Genomic DNA, 22,532 nt, shown 5'->3' on the forward strand with positions numbered 1-22,532 from the left:
TGTGTTCCAATGGCATGTTGTGTTAGCTAATCCAAGTTTATAATTTTAAAAGGCTAATTGATCATTAGAAAACCCTTCTTCAATTATGTTTGCACAACTGAAAACTGTTGTTCTGATTAAAGAAGCAATAAAACTGGCCTTCTTTAGACTAGTTGAGTATCTGGAGTATCAGCATTTGTGGGTTCGATTACAGGCTCAAAATGGCCAGAAACAAATAACTTTCTTCTGAAACTCGACAGTCTATTCTTGTTCTGCTGAGACCTGCTGTTTTCAACTCTCTAGAGACAGCAGGAGCGGTAGAGATACTCTCAAAGATCGGCTATGAAAAAGCCAACTGACACTTACTCTTGTGTTACTGACTTGTTGCACCCTCGACAACTACTATGATTATTATTATTTGACAATGCTGGTCATTTATGAACATTTGAACATCTAGCCCATGTGCTGTTATAATCTCCACCCGGCACAGCCAGAAGAGGACTGGCCACCCCTCATAGCCTGGTTCCTCTCTAGGTTTCTTCCTAGGTTTTGGCCTTTCTAGGGAGTTTTTCCTAGCCACCGTGCTTCTACACCTGCATTGCTTGCTGTTTGGGGTTTTAGGCTGGGTTTCTGTACAGCACTTTGTGATATCAGCTGATGTAAGAAGGGCTATATAAATACATTTGATTTGATTTGATTCTGAGAAATTATGGCTATTCCATGTGAGAAATTGCAAAGAAACTGAAGATCTCGTACAAGGCTGTGTACTACTCCCTTCACAGAACAGTGCAAACTGGCTCTAACCAGAATAGAAAGAGGAGTGGGAGGCCCCGGTGCACAACTGAACAAGAGGACAAGTAAATTAGATTGTCTAGTTTGAGAAACAGACGCCTCACAAGTCCTCAACTGGCAGCTCATTAAATAGTACCCACAAAACACCAGTTTCAATGTCAACTGCGAAGAGGCGACACTAGGATGCTGGCCTTCTAGGCAAAGTTCCTCTGTCCAGTGTCTGTGTTCTTTTGCCCATCTTAATCTTTTTTTTTTATTGGCCAGTCAGATATATGGCTTTTTATTTGCAACTCGCTAAATGTTCTCATCTGTTGCGTCAACCACATTGCATAAAAAGTTATTTTTTATGCTAGTGGTTGTATTAATTTGAGATCTATTGCATCCCACAACTGTCCCAGATTATGTTTGGAATATTCATCCCTTGCACAGAATAGAATAGGTTGACTTTTGTACTATGGGGGATAGTAGATTGTGCTTTTGCTGTTCGTTAGACCTACTCATCTTATTTGCTGACGAAAAGTAAATGTTTAGTTCTTCTAACATCTTCAATATGCACCTCGGAATTGGACGTATGTCTTCAATTGTAGCCTGTGAGAAAGACCCGATCAAGTGACTGAGAGCCGTGCTTCGGCACGCAGCTGGGAGAAGGGAATTATAATTATTATATTCAGCCCAAGGGCACAAAGGCCAATGGCCGCAAAAGGCATGGATTTTTTTGTGGACATTATGACCACACAAAGGGATGCAGCCGGGAAATTCGAGGCATGATCAAGTGCTTGTCAAAATTGGGAATGAGAGACTGATGAAGTGTGTGCAGCCTGTGCAAAAAAAACAAAGCAGAGCTCATGCCTTTCATGCAACTTTTTTGCAAATAATCATTAGTCTCATCATGCAGACTAAGAATGTATAAAAAAATCTAAACATATAGCCAAACATTTGTATCATGACTAAAGTTGCACAAATAACTCTAAATTATGCATATAGGAGTACCTATTTCTTTCTTAACCACTCAACACAGATAAGCCGCATGTGCGCACTCCCTCAAATTGTTTGGAGAAAATATCCTTTCTATTTGATTCAGCTATGCTCAATTGTATTCTTCATACTAGAAAATAATGTAAAACAAGAAATTCGAAACAAATCTTGTCTACTAAATTAACTAGTGTAGACCACAACGATTTGGCAGATCAGGGTCTAACATAAGGACAACACAGAGTAGGCTATTCTGTTCTTCTGAAATAGACTACATTTTCTTCATATCATGTTTCTATAGACCTGTCTAAATAAATAATGGATTTATTGTGATGGTGTAGGTTGGTGTACATGGATTTATTAGACTTTTTAAAATGTAGATGTTCCAAAGGTCTGCATCAGTGGCTTGTAGGATATGCGTGGAAGCCAGGAGATAGTAAATGTGTTTATGTTAATTAACGGACAATCACCGGCTGACAAAATTTCATGACTGCCACAGCCCCCATATACGGAGTTCAAATGAGACTAGCTTGGCTTGTGCACCTCATTGAAAAATGGCCCATCAACTATTATGTTGGTTGTAAATTAGGCGTGTTCGAAAATGCAGTGCTGAATTTTGACGTTGCCCCTTGAAGCATATCAACTTTTGAAACTCATCTGTTTTTCTTTTTCTTTTGCGTTTTGGGAAGCACCCGGGAGGGTCAAAAGCTGTTCCTTTCCCCCAAATGTCTTTTAGGATTTTCATATTGTTGCAGTTCTGAATGGGAAGAATAAACACTGGTCTGTAGTTCCCTAGTAGTCAGAGAGTTAAGGGTGTGTACTGGAGGCGAAGTCAGGTGCAGGAGAGCAGAGTATAGTGAACAGGCGCACATTCTTATTCCGATCCAACGAAAGCACAAAAGTACATAAATATGCCCAAACACGGAACATAGCACCAAAGTACATAAATATGTCCAAACACGGAACATAGACAAAAGTATAGCGCATAACAATACCCACATAACATAAATACAATTTCCTACAAAGACATGGAGGTGAACAGAGGACTAAATACATGCAGTGTGATTAGGGAATGAAAAGCAGGACAAAACAAATGGAAATATGACAAATGGAGCGGCAATGGCTAGAAAGCCGATGACGTCGATCGCCGAACGCCGCCCGAACAAGGAGAGGAGCCGACTTCGGCGGAAGTCGTGACAGTACCCCCCCCTTGACGCGCGGCTCCAGCGGCGCGCTGACACCGGCCTCGGGGACGACCCGGAGGGCGAGGCGCAGGGCGATCCGGACGGCGATGGTGGAACTCCCGCACAGAGTCGTGAAAGAGAGAGAGAGAGAGAGAGAGAGAGAGAGAGAAAGATAATTAGTTGACACCCTTGAAAGAATTTACCAAAAAACTGAACAAACTAGAATGCTATTTGGACATAAACAGAGAGTACACAGTAGCAGAATACCTGACCACTGTGACTGACCCAAAATTAAGGAAATCTTTGACTATGTGCAGACAAGTGAGCATAGCTTTGCTATTGAGAAAGGCAGACCTGGCTCTCAAGAGCAGACAGGCTATGTGCACACTGCCCACAGAATGAAGTGGAAACTGAGCTGCACTCCCATATCTATTGGGTGAAATACCACTATTTGTACTTCACTACAACACTGTATATATACATAATATGACATTTGAAATGTCTTTATTCTTTTGGAAGTTTTGTAAGTGTAATGTTTACAATTAGTATGTTATTGTTTATTATCTATTTCCCTTGCTTTGGCAATGTAAACATATGTTTCCCATGCCTATGACAGAGAGATAGAGAGAGAGAGACAGCGAGAGAGAGAGAGAGAGAGAGCGAGAGACAGAGTGAGACAGAGAGCGTGAGAGTGACAGAGACAGAGAGACAGAGAGGAGTGTTTGCGTGTGTGAATGTGTGCCTCTATGGTAGGATCTCTACGCTACCTGAACTTAACATTTTTAGTTGGCCCAAACTTAGCTGACTGATCACATTTGAACCGGGGCCCGATGCGTATCAGTGAATCGATGCCTATCGATGCTTTTCCCTAGTACTTGCATGACAACATGTCCTCACATCCCCTCCGTTAGGCAGTGGCGATTTTAGCATCTAAATCTTGGTGGTGCAAACTCAAAAGCAATGCATGCCAGCAAAGCCACTACACAACACAACCCTACACAATACATTAATTGGACTATAACGGAGCAAACGGTGCCCAGAAACTGTTAGGGCCTATATAAACCTGTCCCAACAGCAGAGTCCCAACAGCAGTCCCATCCCCTTACCACTGTTACACCTGGCTATCAGCAGAGCCTCGTCTGGCAGCGAAACAGTTCATTCAGCCTCATTTACTGCCTTTTAAAAAAACATAGCTGATAAGGCTGATTTCCTTCAACAAATGGGGCTTCTACTGACAATTGAGTTGTACGGTACATAAGGGGACGACAAGCGGATAAGAGGCAATCCGTAATTTCCATTAAGACATTGGTGAGCGAGCTAGAAAGGACGTAATCAATACAACTATTTGTTAATGTAACCGATGTGAAATGGCTAGTTAGTTAGCGGTAGTGCGCGCTAATAGCGTTTCAATCAGTGACGTCACTCGCTTTGAGACCTGAAGTGGTTGTTCCCCTTGTGCTGCAAGGGCCGCGGCTTTTGTGGCGCGATGGGTAACGATGCTTCGTGGGTGTCAGTTGTTGATGTGTGCAAGGGTCCCTGGTTCGAGCCCAGGTTGGGGCGAAGAGAGGGACGGAACCTACACTGTTACATTAAGCACTTTTGAAATGTAAAGTGACAAAATTCAGAACATGGGTCGTTCTTACAGTATTCTCCCTCTACACCAAGTCAGAATCGTAGGATAAATAAAGGGGGCATATAAGCAGACAATGAAAAGCTCTTACAATATTCGATAATGACATCTCTCTAAAACAGGCTATAGGTTACATGTGCACCACTAAGTCAGAACAGTAGGCTAAATTATGAGGGGAAAAGGGACCACATTTTTACTACACAGCATACTGTCTTAGCTATGGTATACAGTTGAAGTCGGAAGTTTACATACACCTTAGCCAAATACATTTAAACTCAGTTTCACAATTCCTGACATTTAATCCCATAAAAAATTCCCTGTCTTAGGTCAGTTAGGATCACCACTTTATTTTAAGAATGTGAAATGTCAGAATAATAGTAGAGAGAATTATTTATTTCAGCTTTTATTACTTTCATCACATTCCTAGTGGGTCAGAAGTTTACATACACTCAATTAGTATTTGGTAACATTGCCTTTAAATTGTTTAACTTGGCTCAAACGTTTCGGGTAGCAATCCACAAGCTTCCCACAATAAGTTGGGTGAATTTTGGCCCATTCCTCCTGACAGAGCTGGTGTAACTGAATAAGGTTTGTAGGCCTCCTTGCTCGCACACACTTTTTCAGTTCTGGCCACACATTTTCTATAGGATTGTGGTCAGGGCTTTGTGATGGCCACTCCAATACCTTGGCTTTGTTGTCCTTAAGCCATTTTGCCACAACTTTAGAAGTATGCTTGGGGTCATTGTCCCTTTGGAAGACACATTTGCGACCAAGCTTTAACTTCCTGACTGATGTCTTGAGATGTTGCTTCAATATATCCATATAATTTTCCTGCCTCATGATGCCATCTATTTGTGAAGTGCACCAGTCCCTCCTGCAGCAAAGCACCCCCACATCATGATGCTGCCACCCCCGTGCTTCACGGTTGGGATGGTGTTCTTTGGCTTGCAAACCTCCCCCTTTTTCCTCCAAACATAGCGATGGTTATTATGGTCAAACAGTTCTTTTTTTGTTTCATCAGACCAGAGGATATTTCTCCAAAAAGTACGATCTTTGTCCCCATCTGCAGTTGCAAAGCGTAGTCCGGCTTTTTTATGGTGGTTTTGGAGCAGTGGCTTCTTACTTTCTGCACGGCCTTTCAGGTTAGATCGATATAGGACTCGTTTGACTGTAAATAAAGATACTTTTGTACCTGTTTCCTCCAGAATCTTTACACGGCCCTTTACTGTCGTTCTGGGATTGATTTGCACTTTTCGCACCAAAGTACATTCATCTCTAGGAGAGATTCCTTCCGGAATGGGGTATGACGGCTGCGTGGTCCCATGGTGTATTTACTTGCGTACTATTGTTTGTACAGATGCACGTGGTATCTTCAGGTGTTTGGAAATTGCTCCTAAGGATGAACCAGACTTGTGGAGGTCTACAATTTATTTTCTGAGGTCTTGGTTGATTTCCTTTGATTTTCCCATGATGTCAAGCAAAGAGGCACTTAGTTTGAAGGTAGGCCTTGAAATACATCCACAGGTACACCTCCAATTGACTGAAATTATGTCAATTAGCCTATCAGAAGCTTCTAATGCCGTGATATAATTTCCTGGAATTTTCCAAGCTGTTTAATGGCACAGTCAACTCAGTGTATGTAAACTTCTGACCCAATGGAATTGTGATACAGTGAATTATAAGTGAAATAATCTGATTATTTGTTTGAATTTTTTTTTGTGTCATGCACAAAGTAGATGTCCTAACCGACTTGCCAAAACTATAGTTTGTTAACAAGAAATTTGTGGAGTGGTTGAAAAACAAGTTTAATGACTCCAACCTAAGTGTATATAAACTTCCGACTTCCACTGTTCATATCTCCCTGGCATATAATATAATTTATTTAGCAGCATACAATACATTTTTGGACTCACCTTATTGTGCTGTGCTCACTTGTCATCAAGGTCTGGTATTCTCTGGATTTATGGTGCTTTCAAGACAACTGAGACCTCAGAAAATAACAAGGTCAATCATGACGTTAGTGATCTTCAGGTCGGAGAAAGAGTCCCGAATTCCCGACTTGGAATTCCGAGTTGGATCACTGTTCAAAACATATTTTCCCAGTTGTCTTGAACTCATTGAAGTCTGAGATTTCCCAGTTCTGAGTTTCCAGTTGTTTTGAATATCGGCAGAAGTCATGCTGGATTGACAGCTGTCACGGTGAGCGCTACTGGTGGAGAAGTCAGGTGCAGGAGAGCAGAGAGTTGTGAACAGGTGAACACTGTTTTTGGGTAAAGGCAACAAAACAGACAGATGCCACTGCGTCAAACCTCCAGCCAAAAGATAAAGTGCAAGGCGCGAAACTGTCCCAACAAATGAGCAATGTTACAATAAACAACCTTCGTGGAGAATACGGGAAAAAACCCAGCCTAGCGCATGAAACACGTAAGAATAACAATTCCAATTCCACACAAAGACATGGAGGGGAACAAAGGAATAAATACATGCAGTGTGATTAGGGAATGAAAACCAGGTGTGCAGAATAAATGGAACAATGGAAAAATTGAGCGGCGATGGCTAGAAAGCCGGTGACGTCGACCGCCGAACGCCGCCCGAACAAGGAGAGGATCCGACTTCGGCAGGAGTCGTAACAGTACCCCCCCCCTTGATGCGCGGCTCCAGCGGCGCGCTGACACCGGCCTCGGGGACGACCCGGAGGGCAAGGCGCAGGGCGATCCGGCCGGCGACGGTGGAACTCCCGCAGCAGTTCAGGGTCCAACACATCCGCCACCGGAACCCAGCACCTCTCCTCCGGACCGTACCCCTCCCACTCCACGAGGTACTGAAGGCCCCCCACCCGACGTCTCGAATCCAGGATGGAACGAACAGAGTACGTCAGGGCCCCCTCGATGTTCAGAGGGGGTGGAGGAACCTCCCACAACTCAGATTCCTGGAGCGGACCAACCACCACCGGCCTGAGGAGAGACACATGGAACGAGGGGTTAATACGGTAATCGAGGGGAAGCTGTAACCTGTAACACACCTCGTTCACTCTCCTCAGGATTTTGAATGGCCCCATAAACCACGGGCCCAGCTTCCGGCAGGGCAGGCAGAGTGGCAGGTTTCGGGTCGAGAGCCAGACCCGGGCACCAGGGCCTCACTGCGGTGACGGTCTGCGCCCACTTTCTGGCGCAGCACAGCGCTCTGAAGGTGGACATGGGCGGCGTCCACAACGATCCGCAATGACCAGGATCGAGGTGTTACCCTGTGAGGGAGGAAGATCGGTCAAAAAATCTACTGACAGGTGCGACCAGGGCCGTTGTGGAACATGTAAGGGTTGTAACTTACCTCTGGGCAGGTGCCTAGGAGCCTTACACTGGGCGCACACCGAGCAGGAGGAAACATAAACACTCACGTCCTTGGCCAAGGTGGGCTACCAGTACTTCCCAGTCAGACAGTGCACCGTCTGACCGATCCCCGGATGACCAGAGGAGGGTGACGTGTGGGCCCAATTGATCAACTGGTCATGGACAGCAGACGGAACGTACAGACGCCCGACGGGACACTGGAGGGGAGTGGGCTCTGTACGCAACGCCTGCTCAATGTCCGCGTCCAGCTCCCACACGATATAAATATAAAGTTAGCCACTGAATCCTTCCAAACCCCTCATTGTTGAATTTGTGATTTCCAAATGTCTGTGTAATGTCAATGTCCAATGGCCGATGAGCACCAATACGTTTTATCTATAATTTCTCTTCATATGTCAAGGGTGGAAAAGGCTTTGCCAGTAGATTGTCAACTTGATTCATGATGCTAGGATTTCCAAATGATGATGTTGACATGATCAGTCCAATCAAAGCTAATGTAGATATAACTTGATTTGACGTCATTTTATCTGTGGCCAACTACCTTGAGCCTCCTTGGATGGGCACTTCTAATGTAACTCTATGGCAGCACTCAAGGGGCTTGAATTTTCGAGCCCTTCCGTCTAGATTTTGCGGTGACGTAGTGTCCCCTTGAGTGAGAGAACACTGAGCCAATCACGGCGCAACTAGAAAACATTACCAACCCCTACGCTCCGTGTCTTCCGCTGGCTACCCCACCTGAGTGGCGCAACAGTCTAAGGCTACACATCTCAGTGCTGGAGGCTTCACTACAGACACCCTGGTTCAAATCTAGGCTGTATCACAACTGGCTGTGATTGGGAGTCCCATAGGGCGGCGCACAATTGGCCCAGGGTCGTCTGAGTTTGGCCGGTATAGGCTGTCATTGTAAATATGAACTTGTTCTTAACTGACTTACCTGGTTAAATAAAACCACAGAAAGCACTGACCTAGGCTGAAACACCTGCATTTTGGAGCTGCTTTACTCAAGAAAACAAAAAAGAGACCATGTTTATCAACTCAATGATTATTTATTTTTACATTGTTTGCAAACTGATATGTGACACGCATTAATGCCAAAATGACATGACAGGCACACAAAAAATGTATAATAATAATAATATTATAGCTAAACATGTGGGGCTCAAAACAGGTGGGACTCTGCCCCCACCTGCCCTGAATGACGGGTCGCCACTGACCTTAGGTCAACACCAAGCATTATACATTTCAGGCATGTTTGTCCAGCACTGTGGTTTGTGGCGAGCCATTAGCGCTCGCCAAATGAGGCATGCTCAGATCCTGCCTAGCTCAATTGGCCTAAGAAATAAACAACCCCTCCCCTCGTACAGTATCATGTGACCCACCCTCTAATTGCCAGTGTTTATTGCTTGCGGGCTAAACAGTTAGCTTTATGACACGGTAAGGGCCCTGTGGCTGCTAATTTATAGAGGGAAGCCATTTAACTTAGCATCAACCTGGAGAAAAGATAGCCTTTGTTTGCATGCATGTCTGCATAGCCTTGCTTTGGGGCCTGTTATTATTGTGTTTTGCCTTTGGCCCTGGTATTTTATTTTATCACGATCCCCATTAGCTGACGCCATGACGACAGCTTGTCTTTCTGTGGTCGGAATAACGGCAACTCGTCTTCCCTTATTCTCTCACTAGGGATAAAGGGTTGATTTAGGAGTGAAGGTTACCCATACAGAAAACAATATACATTTCAATATATTTAAAGTGACGTTAAATGTATTTCACATACATGTAGCAACATTTGCATCTTTGCTCAAATGCATGTAATGGCTGACAATATTCCAGAAATGCATGACATCTAGTTTACAGGGTGGTCAAAGTGGTTACTAATTCAGTTCTTAAATTCATCTTTAAATATTGATCAATGGTGATCATGGTCAGCAACAACAACAAAAAACATTTGATTTCACCTAATTTGAACATTCTCTCATTCCGAGAACATGTTCAACTTCATAAAAAATATGTTTCTCATGAGGTAAAGAAAGACTGTAGTAAGTGCCTGTCTTCAGCTTAATAAAATAATGAAAAAAAATCTAGTGCCTGATGTTTTTCTTATAATTTTATTTCATTTTGTATCTATTTAAAAAATATATATACATTGTACAACACTCCACAATATGTCAAAGTGTAGGTCTAGGTCTTATGCTTCCGATGAGTGGTAGTATACGACTCTACGTGGATGGTAAGCAGTGTTATGGTGTGTTCGTAGCCAAGTGGGAAGTGGAAATTTACCACATCTGGGACAAATCCACTTAAACGGCCCTCCAACTGGTAATTACTAGATACATCATCCATGAATCCCCTTGTGACAGGGGGAATGGAAGCTTGTTGTGTGAAACAGGGAGGGGCAATAGAATGCAACCTTCACAAATTTAAATTGTTAAAACATTTGTAGTCTTTAACAGGGTTGACGTGTTATGCTCATCCCGATCAGTTTTTTACCACAAAACACCAGAAAAATGCCAAAAAGAGTAGAACCAGTTCACCTGCTTTTACACTATGATTTGACTATTAGATGTTCAATTATTTTTACTTAAAAAATGAATGAGGTCGATGAAAACACCATTCTCAAAAATGACCGCAAATGTGATTATGCATGAAAATTATCTTCCCCAAACTTGAAAATCACGCAAGGCCTTTGTATGCCAGTAAGTAATGTGTAATGTGTAATGTGATACAAGTTATTTGGCCACTTTAGTTGTGATACAAACCTTATCAAAACATATAGGCCTATGGGCTAGGCTACATGAGGTGGGCGAATATGATTTGAAAAAGTTGCAAAAAAAGCATGCGCTGTTTCTTGCCTTACTGCTTATGATGCTTACGGCATCATTCACAAGCGATTGGCTAATACATCATTCACAAGCGATTGGCTAATAATTCATTCACAAGCGATTGGCTAATACATCATTCACAAGCGATTGGCTAATACATCATTCACAAGCGATTGGCTAATACATCATTCACAAGCGATTGGCTCATACATCATTCACAAGTGATTGGCTAATATTGCCACCCATCAGACTATTCTTCATTAATATTGTCATTACATATACTAAATAATATATGTGTGAGATTTGTTTTGATTTAGAATGAACCATTAGAATGGACCAGAGTGCCTGAGAGGGGGAGCGGGGGTAGACATAACACTTGCACACTATCTGTTCTGCAGTTTTAATGAGACTAACATAAGTGCATGTGATATCAAATCACCTACTAAGGTATCATTGTTAAGACATTTTGTTAAAATAAGATTTTGCCAATGTATTTAATTTGACATAGACACTTATTTCTTACAATTACATTTAAATACATGTTAAAATATGTTTTACAAAACATGTCCAAATACATTTTTAAATATATTTACCAAGTATATTGATAAATACTCTATATTCTAAAATACATTCTGATGCATTTAACATATATTGTGATATACATTATTACATGCATTTATGTTCTATATGTTGGAATACATTTAAAATGTATTAAATACAATTTTTTAAGTACATTATTTGGTCAATTTTTTATATTTCACATTTATCCTAAAAAATATATTTAAAAAAATTCAGAATGGGAGATAGTCTTTACAAAAATATCTTGGAAAAATGAATTGGTTTTCATCCTACATAGTATACAAAGCATCAAGGACACCTTCCTAATATTGAGTTGCACCCCTCACTTTTGCCCTCAGAACAGCCTCAATTCATCAGGGCACGGACTCTACAAGGTGTTGAAAGCATTCCACAGGGATGCTGGCCCATGTTGACTCCAATGCTTCCCACAGTTATGTCAAGTTAGCTGGATGTCCTTTGGGTGGTAGACCATTCTTGATATAAACGGGAAACTGTTGAACGTCAAAGACCCAGCAGCGTTGCAGTTCTCAAATCAAATCAAGTCAAATGTTATTTGTCACATGCGCAGAATACAACACTGTTCACCTTACAGTGAAATGCTTACTTACAAGCCCTTAACCAACAATGATTTAAGAAGTTAAGAAGAAAAATGTGTTAAGTAAACAATAGATAAGTTGAATTTAAAAAAAATAAGAATAACAAATAATTAAACATCAGCAGTAAAATAATAATAGCAAGGCTATATACAGGGGATACCAGTACAGAGTCAATGTGCAAAGTTCCTGACACAAACTGGTGCGCCTGGCACCTACTACCATACCCAGTTCAAAGGCACTTAAATATTTTGTCTTGCCCATTTACCCTCTGAATGGCACACATACACAATCCATGTCTCAACTGTTCCAAGGCTTAAAAAGAATCATTTAACCTGTCTCCTCCCTTTCATCTACACTGATTGAAGTGGATTTAACAAGTGACCTCAATAAGGGATCATAGCTTTAACCTGGATTCACCTGGTCAGTCTATGTCTTGGAAAGAGCGGGTGTCCTTAATGTTTGTAAACTATTTTCCAAATTTCATGCTAAGATTTTAATATTCAACAATTTTACAAGCCAAATTACAAGTCAAATGTCACTACATTCATGCGTAGCGTAGGGTACAAGTTGTGCTTTATGGGAGATTGGGTTTGGTCAGGGTTTTGTCCTTCCTAACTCTTCTCTTTCCCTCTCTTGTGACTGGGTGGGAGTTGTTGTTTGTGATCTCTCTCTGTGTGTCAGAGAGGGAAATAGTGAGAGAGTTATGAGGAAGAGGTAGAAAATCAGAGGAAGAGCGAGAGAGAGAGAGAGTGCTGCCGTGTTGTTATGCCTGATGGCTCTTTCTTCTTCAGTAACAGCTGGTGGTGCGAGGCCCGCAAGGGTGTGTGTGTGTGTGTGTGTGTGTGTCTTTGTGTGTGTCTTTGTGTGTGTATGTGTCTTTGCGTGTGTGTGCATTTGCGTGCGTGTGTGTGTGTCTTTGTGCGCGTGTGTCTTTGTGTGTGAGAGACGGAGAGTATAAAAGAAGCCTAGTTGTTATTGTTGCTGCTACTGTTGTTGCCACATTGTAAGTGGTGGGAAAGGTGTGCCAGGTTTCTCTGGAACAGTTTAGAGGAACATACGGTGCATGGGCCCTGCCCGGAATATGCAATGCCCCATCGCCAAACACACGCAATACTCAAACACACACACACACACACACACACACACACACAATTTTAAATTACAGAAGATAATATTTCTGGGAGTGGGACACTAAACTCTTAGAAAAAATTTTGCTGTCTATAACCTAGAAGGGTTCTTCGGTTCTCCCCATAAAACCCTTTAAATAACAATTTTTGGTTCCAGGTATTTTTTATTTTTATTTTTATTTCACCTGTATTTAACCAGGTAGGCCAGTTGAGAACAAGTTCTCATTTACAACTGCGACCTGGCCAAGATAAAGCAAAGCAGTGTGACAAAAACAACAACACAGTTACACATGGGATAAACAAACGTACAGTCAATAATACAGTAGAAAAACCTGTATATAGTGTGTGCAAATGAAGTAAGGAGGTAAGGCAATAAATAGGCCATAGTGGCGAAGTAATTACTATTTAGCAATTAACACTAGAGTGATAGATGTGCAGATGAGGATGTGCAAGTAGAAATACTGGTGTGCAAAAGAGCAGAAAAACAAAAACAAATATGGGATGAGGTAGGAAGTTGGTTGGATAGGCTATTTACAGATGGGCTGTGTACAGCTGCAGCGATCGGTAAACTGCTCTGACAGCTGATGCTTAAAGTTAGTGAGGGAGATATAAGTCTCCAACTTCAGTGATTTTTGCAATTCGTTCCAGTCATTGGCAGCAGAGAACTGGAAGGAAAGGCGGCCAAAGGAAGTGTTAGCTTTGGGGATGACCAGTGAAATATACCTGCTGGAGCGCTTGCTATGGGTGGGTGTTACTATGGTGACCAGTGAGCTGAGATGAGGCGGAGCTTTACCTAGCAAAGAATTATAGATGACCTGGAGCCAGTGGGTTTGCCGACGAATATGTAGCGAGGACCAGCCAAAGAGAGTATACAGGTCGCAGTGGTGGGTAGTATATGGGGCTTTGGTGACAAAACGGATGGCACTGTGATAGACTGCATCCAATTTGCTGAGTAGAGTGTTGGAGGCTATTTTGTAAATGACATCGTCGAAGTCAAGGATCGGTAGGATAGTCAGTTTTATGAGGGTATGTTGCGGGGGGTGCAGAGCTGTTGGCCAGGGTTGGGGTAGCCATTTGGAAAGGATGGCCAGCCGTAAAGAAATGCTTATTGAAATTCTCGATTATCGTGGATATATCGGTGGTGACAGTGTTTCCTTGCCTCAGTGCAGTGGGCAGCTGGGAGGAGGTGCTCTTATTCTCCATGGACTTTACTGTGTCCCAAAACTTTTTGGAATTAGTGCTGCAGGAAATTTCAAATTTCTGATTGAAAAAGCTAGCATTTGCTTTCCTAACTGACTGTGTATATTGGTTCCTGACTTCCCTGTAAAGTTGCATATCGTGGGGACTATTTGATGCTAGTGCAGTAGGCCACAGGATGTTTTTGTGCTGGTCAAGGGCAGTCAAGTCTAGAAGTAGAACCCTTTTGTTTCCAGGTAGAACTTTTTTTTGTTCCGTGTAGAACTCTTTCCACACAGGGTTCTACATGGAACCTAAAAGGGTTCTACTTGGAAACAAAAAGGGTTCTCCTATGGGGAAAGAACTCTTTTGAAACCCTTTTTTCTGACAGTGTAAGCTAGTCGAGACTGTAATAACACAGTAAGTTATAACTTGACAAATGAAACACAATCCAGTCTCCCTCTCATCTATCTTTGGGCCATTTTTTTTAGCTTCAAATTTCAATTCAGTACAAAACCTAATTTCAATACCATAACGGAATTAGGACAAGCGTGCGTTATTCTCTAAACAAATTTAGTTTGTTCAGTGGAAAACTCAATGGACTCCATCTACCATTTTGCATTGCCCATTTTGAACCACACTTGTGGAAAAAGCCAACTCCAGACGTCCTCAGGTGATTCTTGAATTTTTCATTTTGAAAAAGCGATATCCCAAGTATGAATACAGTAAAGTAAACACACTAAAAAGGTTAAAAAAAAATTTTGAGCAAAAAAAGGGTTTTATAGACACAAAAGCAAATTTCAAGGAGTAGAACATTCAATGAGTTGGTCTGATGAGAAGTTGTGATGTCATTGGTCTCCTCCTTGCTTGAGGATCAATAGAGAACAAAAGAGGAAAGGCCCCTCCCACTTGTACCATGTCATGACTTACCTGGACCACCTATTGAGATGTGCCTGTTGTTAAGTAAATCAGGCATTAAATGAGATGAAAAGGAGACGAGTGCCACTTTAAGATTCGTGATACATTGTGATCAAGTTCTAGGGTGATGCGTTGAACAAAAGTCCATTAAGTCTCGTGAGCATTCACAATGCTGAGACACTTTGTGCTTTGTCTGTTTTAGTCCTTGAGGATGGCTCCTGTAAAGAACTCCAATAAATCAAATGGAAATTGCAAATGTGTTGGGTTTTAAGTTGAGGCGCAGATGCATAGAAGCTATCTGTAGCTGTGTGCTGAACACCCCGATCATTCCCTTGCACATTTGATTTACAGTGGCAAGAAAGAGTATGTGAACCCTTTGGAATTACCTGGATTTCTGCATAAATTGGTCATAAAATGTGATCTGATCTTCATCTTAGTCATTAGCCTAGGGGGTTCACATACTTTTTTCGTCCTACACTGTGAATGTTTAAATTATGTATTTAATATAGACAAGAAAAATACAATAGTTGGTGTGTTATTAGTTAAATCAGACTGTGTTTGTCAATTGTTGTAACCTAGATGAAGATCAGATCAAATTTGATGACCAATTTATGCAGAAATCCAGGTAATTGCAAAGGGTTCACATACTTTTTCTTGCCACTGTATGTTGTCTCAACCCACCAAATACAAACAACTTACTATTTTCTCATTTTCAAAAGGTCCCGTAGCTCACATTCTTAGAAAGTACTCACAAATCCTCCTGTCTTAAAAATCCTACGGTCGCCTGAACAGAGCAGAAATAGTGCCCTGCTCATTAAGAGAATAGCAGACATTCTTCCTCCCAATGTCCTTCTTCCTGTGTTTTGAGCCACACTGAGCGGTCATTAGTCCACGATTCCCATTTAACAAGACAGCTCATCGGAGATACAGAGAAAAGCGAGGAGCAGCGACAACTGAATTCCAGCATCTTTCTCACACACACACACACGCATTCTAGAGATTTGTCCATATGCATAAAAAAAAAAAGTATTACATTTTTTTTTTTTAGCTCAGTCAGCGTCTCAACTTACTGATGAAAGTTAGAATAGTAGAGCACAAGGTGTTGTGCATCAACAGTTTCCCGCTTGTTACATGTCACTAACTGACAGTCACTCAGTTAGCTCATGTCAGTTACATTTTTTAGATTGGTAAATGAGTCTAGTTAGTCTAGCCAGCTATCTACAGTTAACTTGTAGTAATCATGACCGAATGAAATTCTACTTTTTAATCACGGTGCTGAGTTAATATGAGTTTATGTGTAGCAGCTAATTGTATAGCTAATAGGCTATGTGTTTGTAGATGGACTGAGGTGAATGAATCTACAGCAGCCAAGGTGACCGGGGTCATTATGGCTAGTTTTTGCTCTTCTCCAAACAGAATTTTAAAGATTTATAGAAATGTAGTAAATAGGTTTTAACTTTCTTAAACTGTCTAGGCATTAGGCAGGTAGCCTAGTGGTTAGTGCATTGGGCCAGTAACCGAAAGGTTGCTGGATTGAATCCCAGAGCTGACAAGGTAGAAATCTGTTGTTCTCCCCCTGAGCAAGGCAGTTAACCCACTGTTCCCCAGCTGCTGAAGATGTGGATGTTGATTAAGGTAGCCCTGAAATGTGGAAGACACATTTCAGTTGAATGCATTTAGTTGTACAACTGACTAGGTATCCCCCTTTCCACAATGAAACTCAGATGGCCATGAGGTGCTGAGCAAAGGGGATGTAGATCTTGTTCATCAGGTCAAGGATGCACCATTTTCTACTAGTCACACACACAACACAATACATACATGCACATACACACTATATCTCTCCTGCTATCTACCTCATCTCCTTCTTCCTCTCATCCGCAGGTCGTAAGTTCATCATCGCCAATGCCCGGGTGGAGAACTGCGCCATCATATTCTGCAACGATGGCTTCTGCGCCATGTGCGGCTACTCGCGAGCAGAGATCATGCAGAAGCCCTGTACCTGTAACTTCCTGTACGGCCCTCAAACCAAGAGGTTGGCCATCGCCCAGATGGCCCAAGCACTGCTGGGCTCGGAAGAGAGGAAAGTGGAGATCAACCTGTACAGGAAGGACGGTAAGACCATACGCAGTGTGTGTGTGTGTGTGTGTTTTGCGGTGAGGTTGAAAACTCGTACAAGTTCAACCTGCTTAGTTACTATGGTTTCCAAGAACCACTGTACCATATCTTCTATACTTGGTTCATATTCATGACTGTATTTGCTTGTCTCTTGGTGTATTCTCAGTCCCCCCTCTGATGCCTGATCATTGGTTGTGTCAGTCATCCTAGTTTGTGAGATCATATGGGGAAAACACTCAGGAGGAATATCCCGGAAACGTGCAGTGCTGCCTGGTCTATCAGGCTCTGGGCTGGTGGCCAGTGACACACTACTCGATCACATCCAGGTAATAGAGATAGACCCCCCCCCCGGTGAGATATCTCGGACAGGTCCAACTGAGGAAAGCGCTACCGTATGATAGAGGAGTCAAAGAGAAAGCAAGACTGATGAAGTGAGATACTGAGAAAAGGTATAGGTGAAAAAAGAAAGAAAGAGAGAGGGTGGCTGCAGTTCTCAGTTCCTGGAGAGTCCCATTGGAAGGAGGTGAGAGAGAGGTGAGAGAGAGGTGAGAGAGAGGTGACAGAGAGGTGACAGAGAGGTGACAGAGAGGTGAGAGAGAGGTGAGAGAGAGTAGAAAGACAGGAGGAAAGAAAGACAAGGGAGAGGTTAGAGGAGAGAGAGAGAGAGAGAAAAATAAACATAGCAGAGGTAAAAGGAGAGAGGGGCAGACTGAGGAGGTGGTATTTATCAGTTCCTCTCCTAGCCTTGTTCGTGTTGATTAAGAGGAGAGCTAGCTGTAGCAGCTGCTGTAGGGTGCTACATTGCTAGCTGTATCAGCAGCAGTAGAGCGCTACATGGCTAGCTGTAGCAGCAGCAGTAGAACGCTACATGGCTAGCTGTAGCAGCAGCAGTAGAACGCTACATGGCTAGCTGTAGCAGCAGTAGAGGGCTACATGGCTAGCTGTAGCAGCAGTAGAGTGCTACATAGTTTGCTGTAGCAGCAGTAGAGGGCTATATGGCTAGCTGTAGCAGCAGCAGTAGAGCACTACATGGCTAGCTATAGGAGCAGTAGAGGGCTATACGGCTAGCTGTAGCAGCAGCAGTACAGAGCAACATAGCTAACTGTAGCAGCAGTAGAGCACTACATGGCTAGCTGTAGCAGCAGCAGTAGAGAGCTACATGGATAGCTGTAGCAGCAGCAGTAGAGCGCTACATGGCCAGCTATAGCAGCAGCAGTAGAGCGCTACATGGCTATACGTAGCATCAGCAGTACAGAACTACATGGCTAACTGTAGCAGCAGCAGTAGAGTGCTACATGGCTAGCTGTAGCAGCCATAGAGCGCTACATGGCTAGCTGTAGCAGCAGCAGCAGAGGGCTACATGGCGCCAGATGTTTGCTCTCAGCTGTTTGCTCTCTTGAATCCTGCACCGGTCCGCCCCTAGTTCACCATTCAGAGTTTCCACTGTTTATACTCAGAGTTATCTGTTTCTCCTGTAAACACAACTCCCCCCTTGGCCTGCAGTAGATAGAGAAATCAACTCAAAATAATGTTTGTGTGTGTGTGTGTGTGTGTGTGTGTGTATTGGTGTGTGTGTACTGATTCTCTAGTGCCCTGCTCTGTTTCCAGTGTTTACACTCAGTAGTTGCTACAATGCTAACGATAACAGCTAGCTACAGTACAGCATAGTACGATGATTCATTCCTATATTCTTACAGTATAGGCTCTAGTATGTGATACGAGTTCTGCAGAGTATTGACAGCTGTTATCTACTGCTCGGATGTGGCTGGCCCTGTCCACCTAAACGTGGAGAAGTACAGCAGGAAGTATATTTGTAATGTCACCAGGGAGACCGTCAAGAGGCTCTCTATGCGTTGCCAGGGTTACCCACATCCCATGTGATTGGGGGAACACACTTCCCTTGGGCCCACTCCCCTTCCCTCACCTCCCTTCGCTCTTCAGTGTCTGACACTCTTATGAAGAGTCATTATGCGCTTTCAGGGGATTGCCCGATCCATAATCTCTCACGTCTGATAGGTCAACTGGTCTAGGCTTGTCTTAGCCAATCCCTCCCAGGGTGAGTCTTCCTCGGCTCATCAGAAAGTCACGATCGAAATGCAGCGCACCCTGGAAACTCATGCATAACTCATACATGATGTGGAAATGCAATGCCTTCTCCTCCCCCTTCCCCTCCTCCTCCTTCTCCTTCTCCTCCCTCCTCCTCCTCCCCCTCCTCCTCATTAAAATGCAAGAGTAGGGGGAAGAAAAGGATCCCTTTAATGTTGGAAAGAGTGAAGTGACAGAAAGGGAAGAGGAGGGGTGAGAAGGTAAGGGTAGTGTAGGGGTTGTGCAGCAATACTCCGCTCCATTCATCTACCACTGCTCCCCGGCATTAGCCTTGATGGATCGCTCCTTCTCTCGCTCTCAATTGTCCGACGTCGATCTGACCGCTACTTAATCAATCATCTTGTCCAGCTAAACTCTTCCAGCTCTGATGCAGTTGCAGGGAGTTAGGGACTGTACACTGTGCGTGTTGTACATCAGCGCCTGTTTCCGTTCAGCACAGTCTCCGGATTTCAAAGATTCTTGACCTCTTGAGGCCACTGTGATCTGTTTTTTTTTTTTTTTTACGGCTGGTAGAGCCTTTTCTGTCCCAGTTCTAGAAATGTCAACTCAAGCAGGTTGAAATACTGTAAAGGCACTCCCTGCTCTTGCTCTCAGTAAGCTCCACTCAGACTGCCAGTCTCTTTGTGTGTGCCTGTTATCCCAGAGATCTGAGGCCTCCAGGGAACAGGTATATACTGAACTCTGTCTCTGCATGGAAGCCTCTAGCAGCCCTCTGCTCATTGCTCTCTTCCGCCCCCTGATTGTCCAGGAATGAGTTCCAAGGGAGCCTATACATAGCCCTCATAATTTCCGTAAGTAGCCCTGCATGCAGGCCATCTGTAGCAGGGTCTCATTAAGTAGCCCTGCATGCAGGCAATCTGCAGCATGGTCTCATTAAGTAGCCCTGCATGCAGGAAATCTGCAGCAGGATCTCATTAAGTAGTCCTCCACACAGGCCATCTGTAGCAGGTTCTCATTAAGTAGCCCCATGCAGGCCATCTGCAGCAGGTTCTCATTAAGTAGCCCTCCATGCAGGCAATCTGCAGCAGGTTCTCATTAAGTAGCCCTCCATGCAGGCCATCTGCAGCAGGGACTCATGCTTTGGGGTCTCATCAGGGTCTCATGCTTTGGGGAAAAGCACCTGCCCTTTTTCTGCTCCACTGGCTAAGCCATTCAGAGGATGGGCCATTCAGAGGCTGGGCCATTCAGAGCCTGGGCCATTCAGAGGCTGGGCCATTCAGAGAGTGGGCCATTCAGAGGCTGGGCCATTCAGAGACTGGGCCATTCAGAGGCTGGGCAATTCAGAGAGCGGGCCATTCAGAGAGTGGGCCATTCAGAGGCTGGGCCATTCAGAGAGTGGGCCATTCAGAGGCTGGGCCATTCAAAGGCTGGGCCATTCTGAGGCTGGGACATTCAGAGGCTGCGCCATTCAGAGGTGTCCCCCCTGTTGCCCCTCATATTTCATCACTCTTGTGTTCTATTGCTCGGCATATTAGTTATTTTTCCACAGCTTTGACAGTTGAAAAATATGCTCAAGTCATGTGTGTCTATAGATGTCTGGTCCACCTTCTCTTTGGAGTGGCTATCCGTTGTCATCAGAGATGTACGGCCCTACAATGGCATCATCAGAGATCGTGGCGTTTCGCGAGGCCCCCAGCAAGGTTCGAGCAATCCCCCTCCCTCCTATTTCTTGCTATTTCCTGTTATTCTACACATTTTGACATGAAGCTGAGAGAATATTTTGCCATTTTAAAAGCTAATTGCCTGTAATTCTAAAATTTTTGCCATGGCTTATGTAGTGCCCCATCCAACCAGAGCTTGTGAGCCCCCACATGTTGCTGGTGATCAGTGATGACAGCTAAGCAGGCTTGTGAGGGAATGTTGGTGTACCAGGGCCCAGATTCACAAACCTTCTTAAGAAGACATTTCAACTTAACTGACACTTTTTTTTTCTCTCTTTCTCTCTCTTTTCTTAAGATACTTCTTAAGTTTTTGTGTAAGAATTGTTTTGTGAATCTGGGCCCAGGTGTACATTTGAGACTAGACAGTCTCTCAGGTGGCTTACAATAGCTAAAAGCCCATGGCCTCTTCATGTGATTGCTTAGCAGCTGTAGCTAAGGAGCGTACTCAGAACTGGCCTTTAAGTACTTGCTTTGTTATGGAGATGACCTTCACGGCTAAATCCAACTGCCACGAAAAAGTCCCACTAACAATCAACACCATTATAAAAAAAATGACACAAGAAATGATCTTTCTTATACAATAAATTAGGCAATAATGTATTGACAGCCACACAAGAAACGATCTTCATAATTACAGTTGCACGCCGCAAAATCTATAAGGGGAAGCTTCTCATGGCCTGTGTATCAATTTTCATGTTATGTTTCTTGTGTTGAAAAGCCAAGTAGTTATTTTATTGATTTCTTTCATCACAGACCACGTCTTGAAAAATAGATTACACTGAGGTGCTTGTAGAATAGAATGCAGCATCAATGGTAATGGAATGCAACTTGTTTAGGAGCTGCTGATAATGACGTCTATGTCTGTTTAACATCCTGCAAGTCTAGACATCAACAGCTCTATTTGTGGAAATAAGTAGCATGTGAAACCCCCCCCCCCCTAAATGAATACAATTCTAAACTACTTTAGCACATGCATTACACTGAGTGAACAAAACAGAAAGAAAACCTTCCTAATATTGTTGTGTTGCACCCCCAGCAGACTAGATACTAGACACATCAGACTAGATACTAGACACATCAGACTAGATACTAGACACATCAGACTAGATACTAGACCCATCAGACTAGATACTAGACCCATCAGACTAGATAATAGACCCATCAGACTAGACCCATCAGACTAGATAATAGACCCATCAGACTAGATACTAGACCCATCAGACTAGATACTAGACCCATCAGACTAGATACTAGACCCATCAGACTAAACCCATCAGACTAGGTACTAGACCCATCAGACTAGACCCATCAGACTAGATACTAGACTCATCAGACTAGATACTAGACCCATCAGACTAGATACTAGTCCCATCAGACTAGACACTAGACCCATCAGACTAGACCCATCAGACTAGATACTAGACCCATCAGACAAGATAATAGACCCATCAGACTAGATACTAGCCCCATCAGACTAGATACTAGACCCATCAGACAAGATAATAGACCCATCAGACTAGATACTAGA

At 43.3% G+C, this 22,532-nt stretch overlaps 1 protein-coding gene across 1 annotated transcript in view; it reads left to right on the plus strand.

Annotated features, from left to right (window-relative positions):
- Positions 1-22,532, plus strand: part of LOC115148677 (potassium voltage-gated channel subfamily H member 2-like) — a 259,906-nt gene that overhangs the window by 13,295 nt on the left and 224,079 nt on the right. Inside the window, exon 2 of the mRNA XM_029690778.1 lies at positions 17,004-17,234. Coding sequence (XP_029546638.1) covers positions 17,004-17,234 — 231 coding nt within the window. The remainder of the gene's footprint in view (positions 1-17,003; positions 17,235-22,532) is intronic.

This window comes from Salmo trutta, chromosome 2 (genome assembly GCF_901001165.1).
Source record: "Salmo trutta chromosome 2, fSalTru1.1, whole genome shotgun sequence".
Taxonomy (NCBI): Eukaryota; Metazoa; Chordata; class Actinopteri; order Salmoniformes; family Salmonidae; genus Salmo; species Salmo trutta.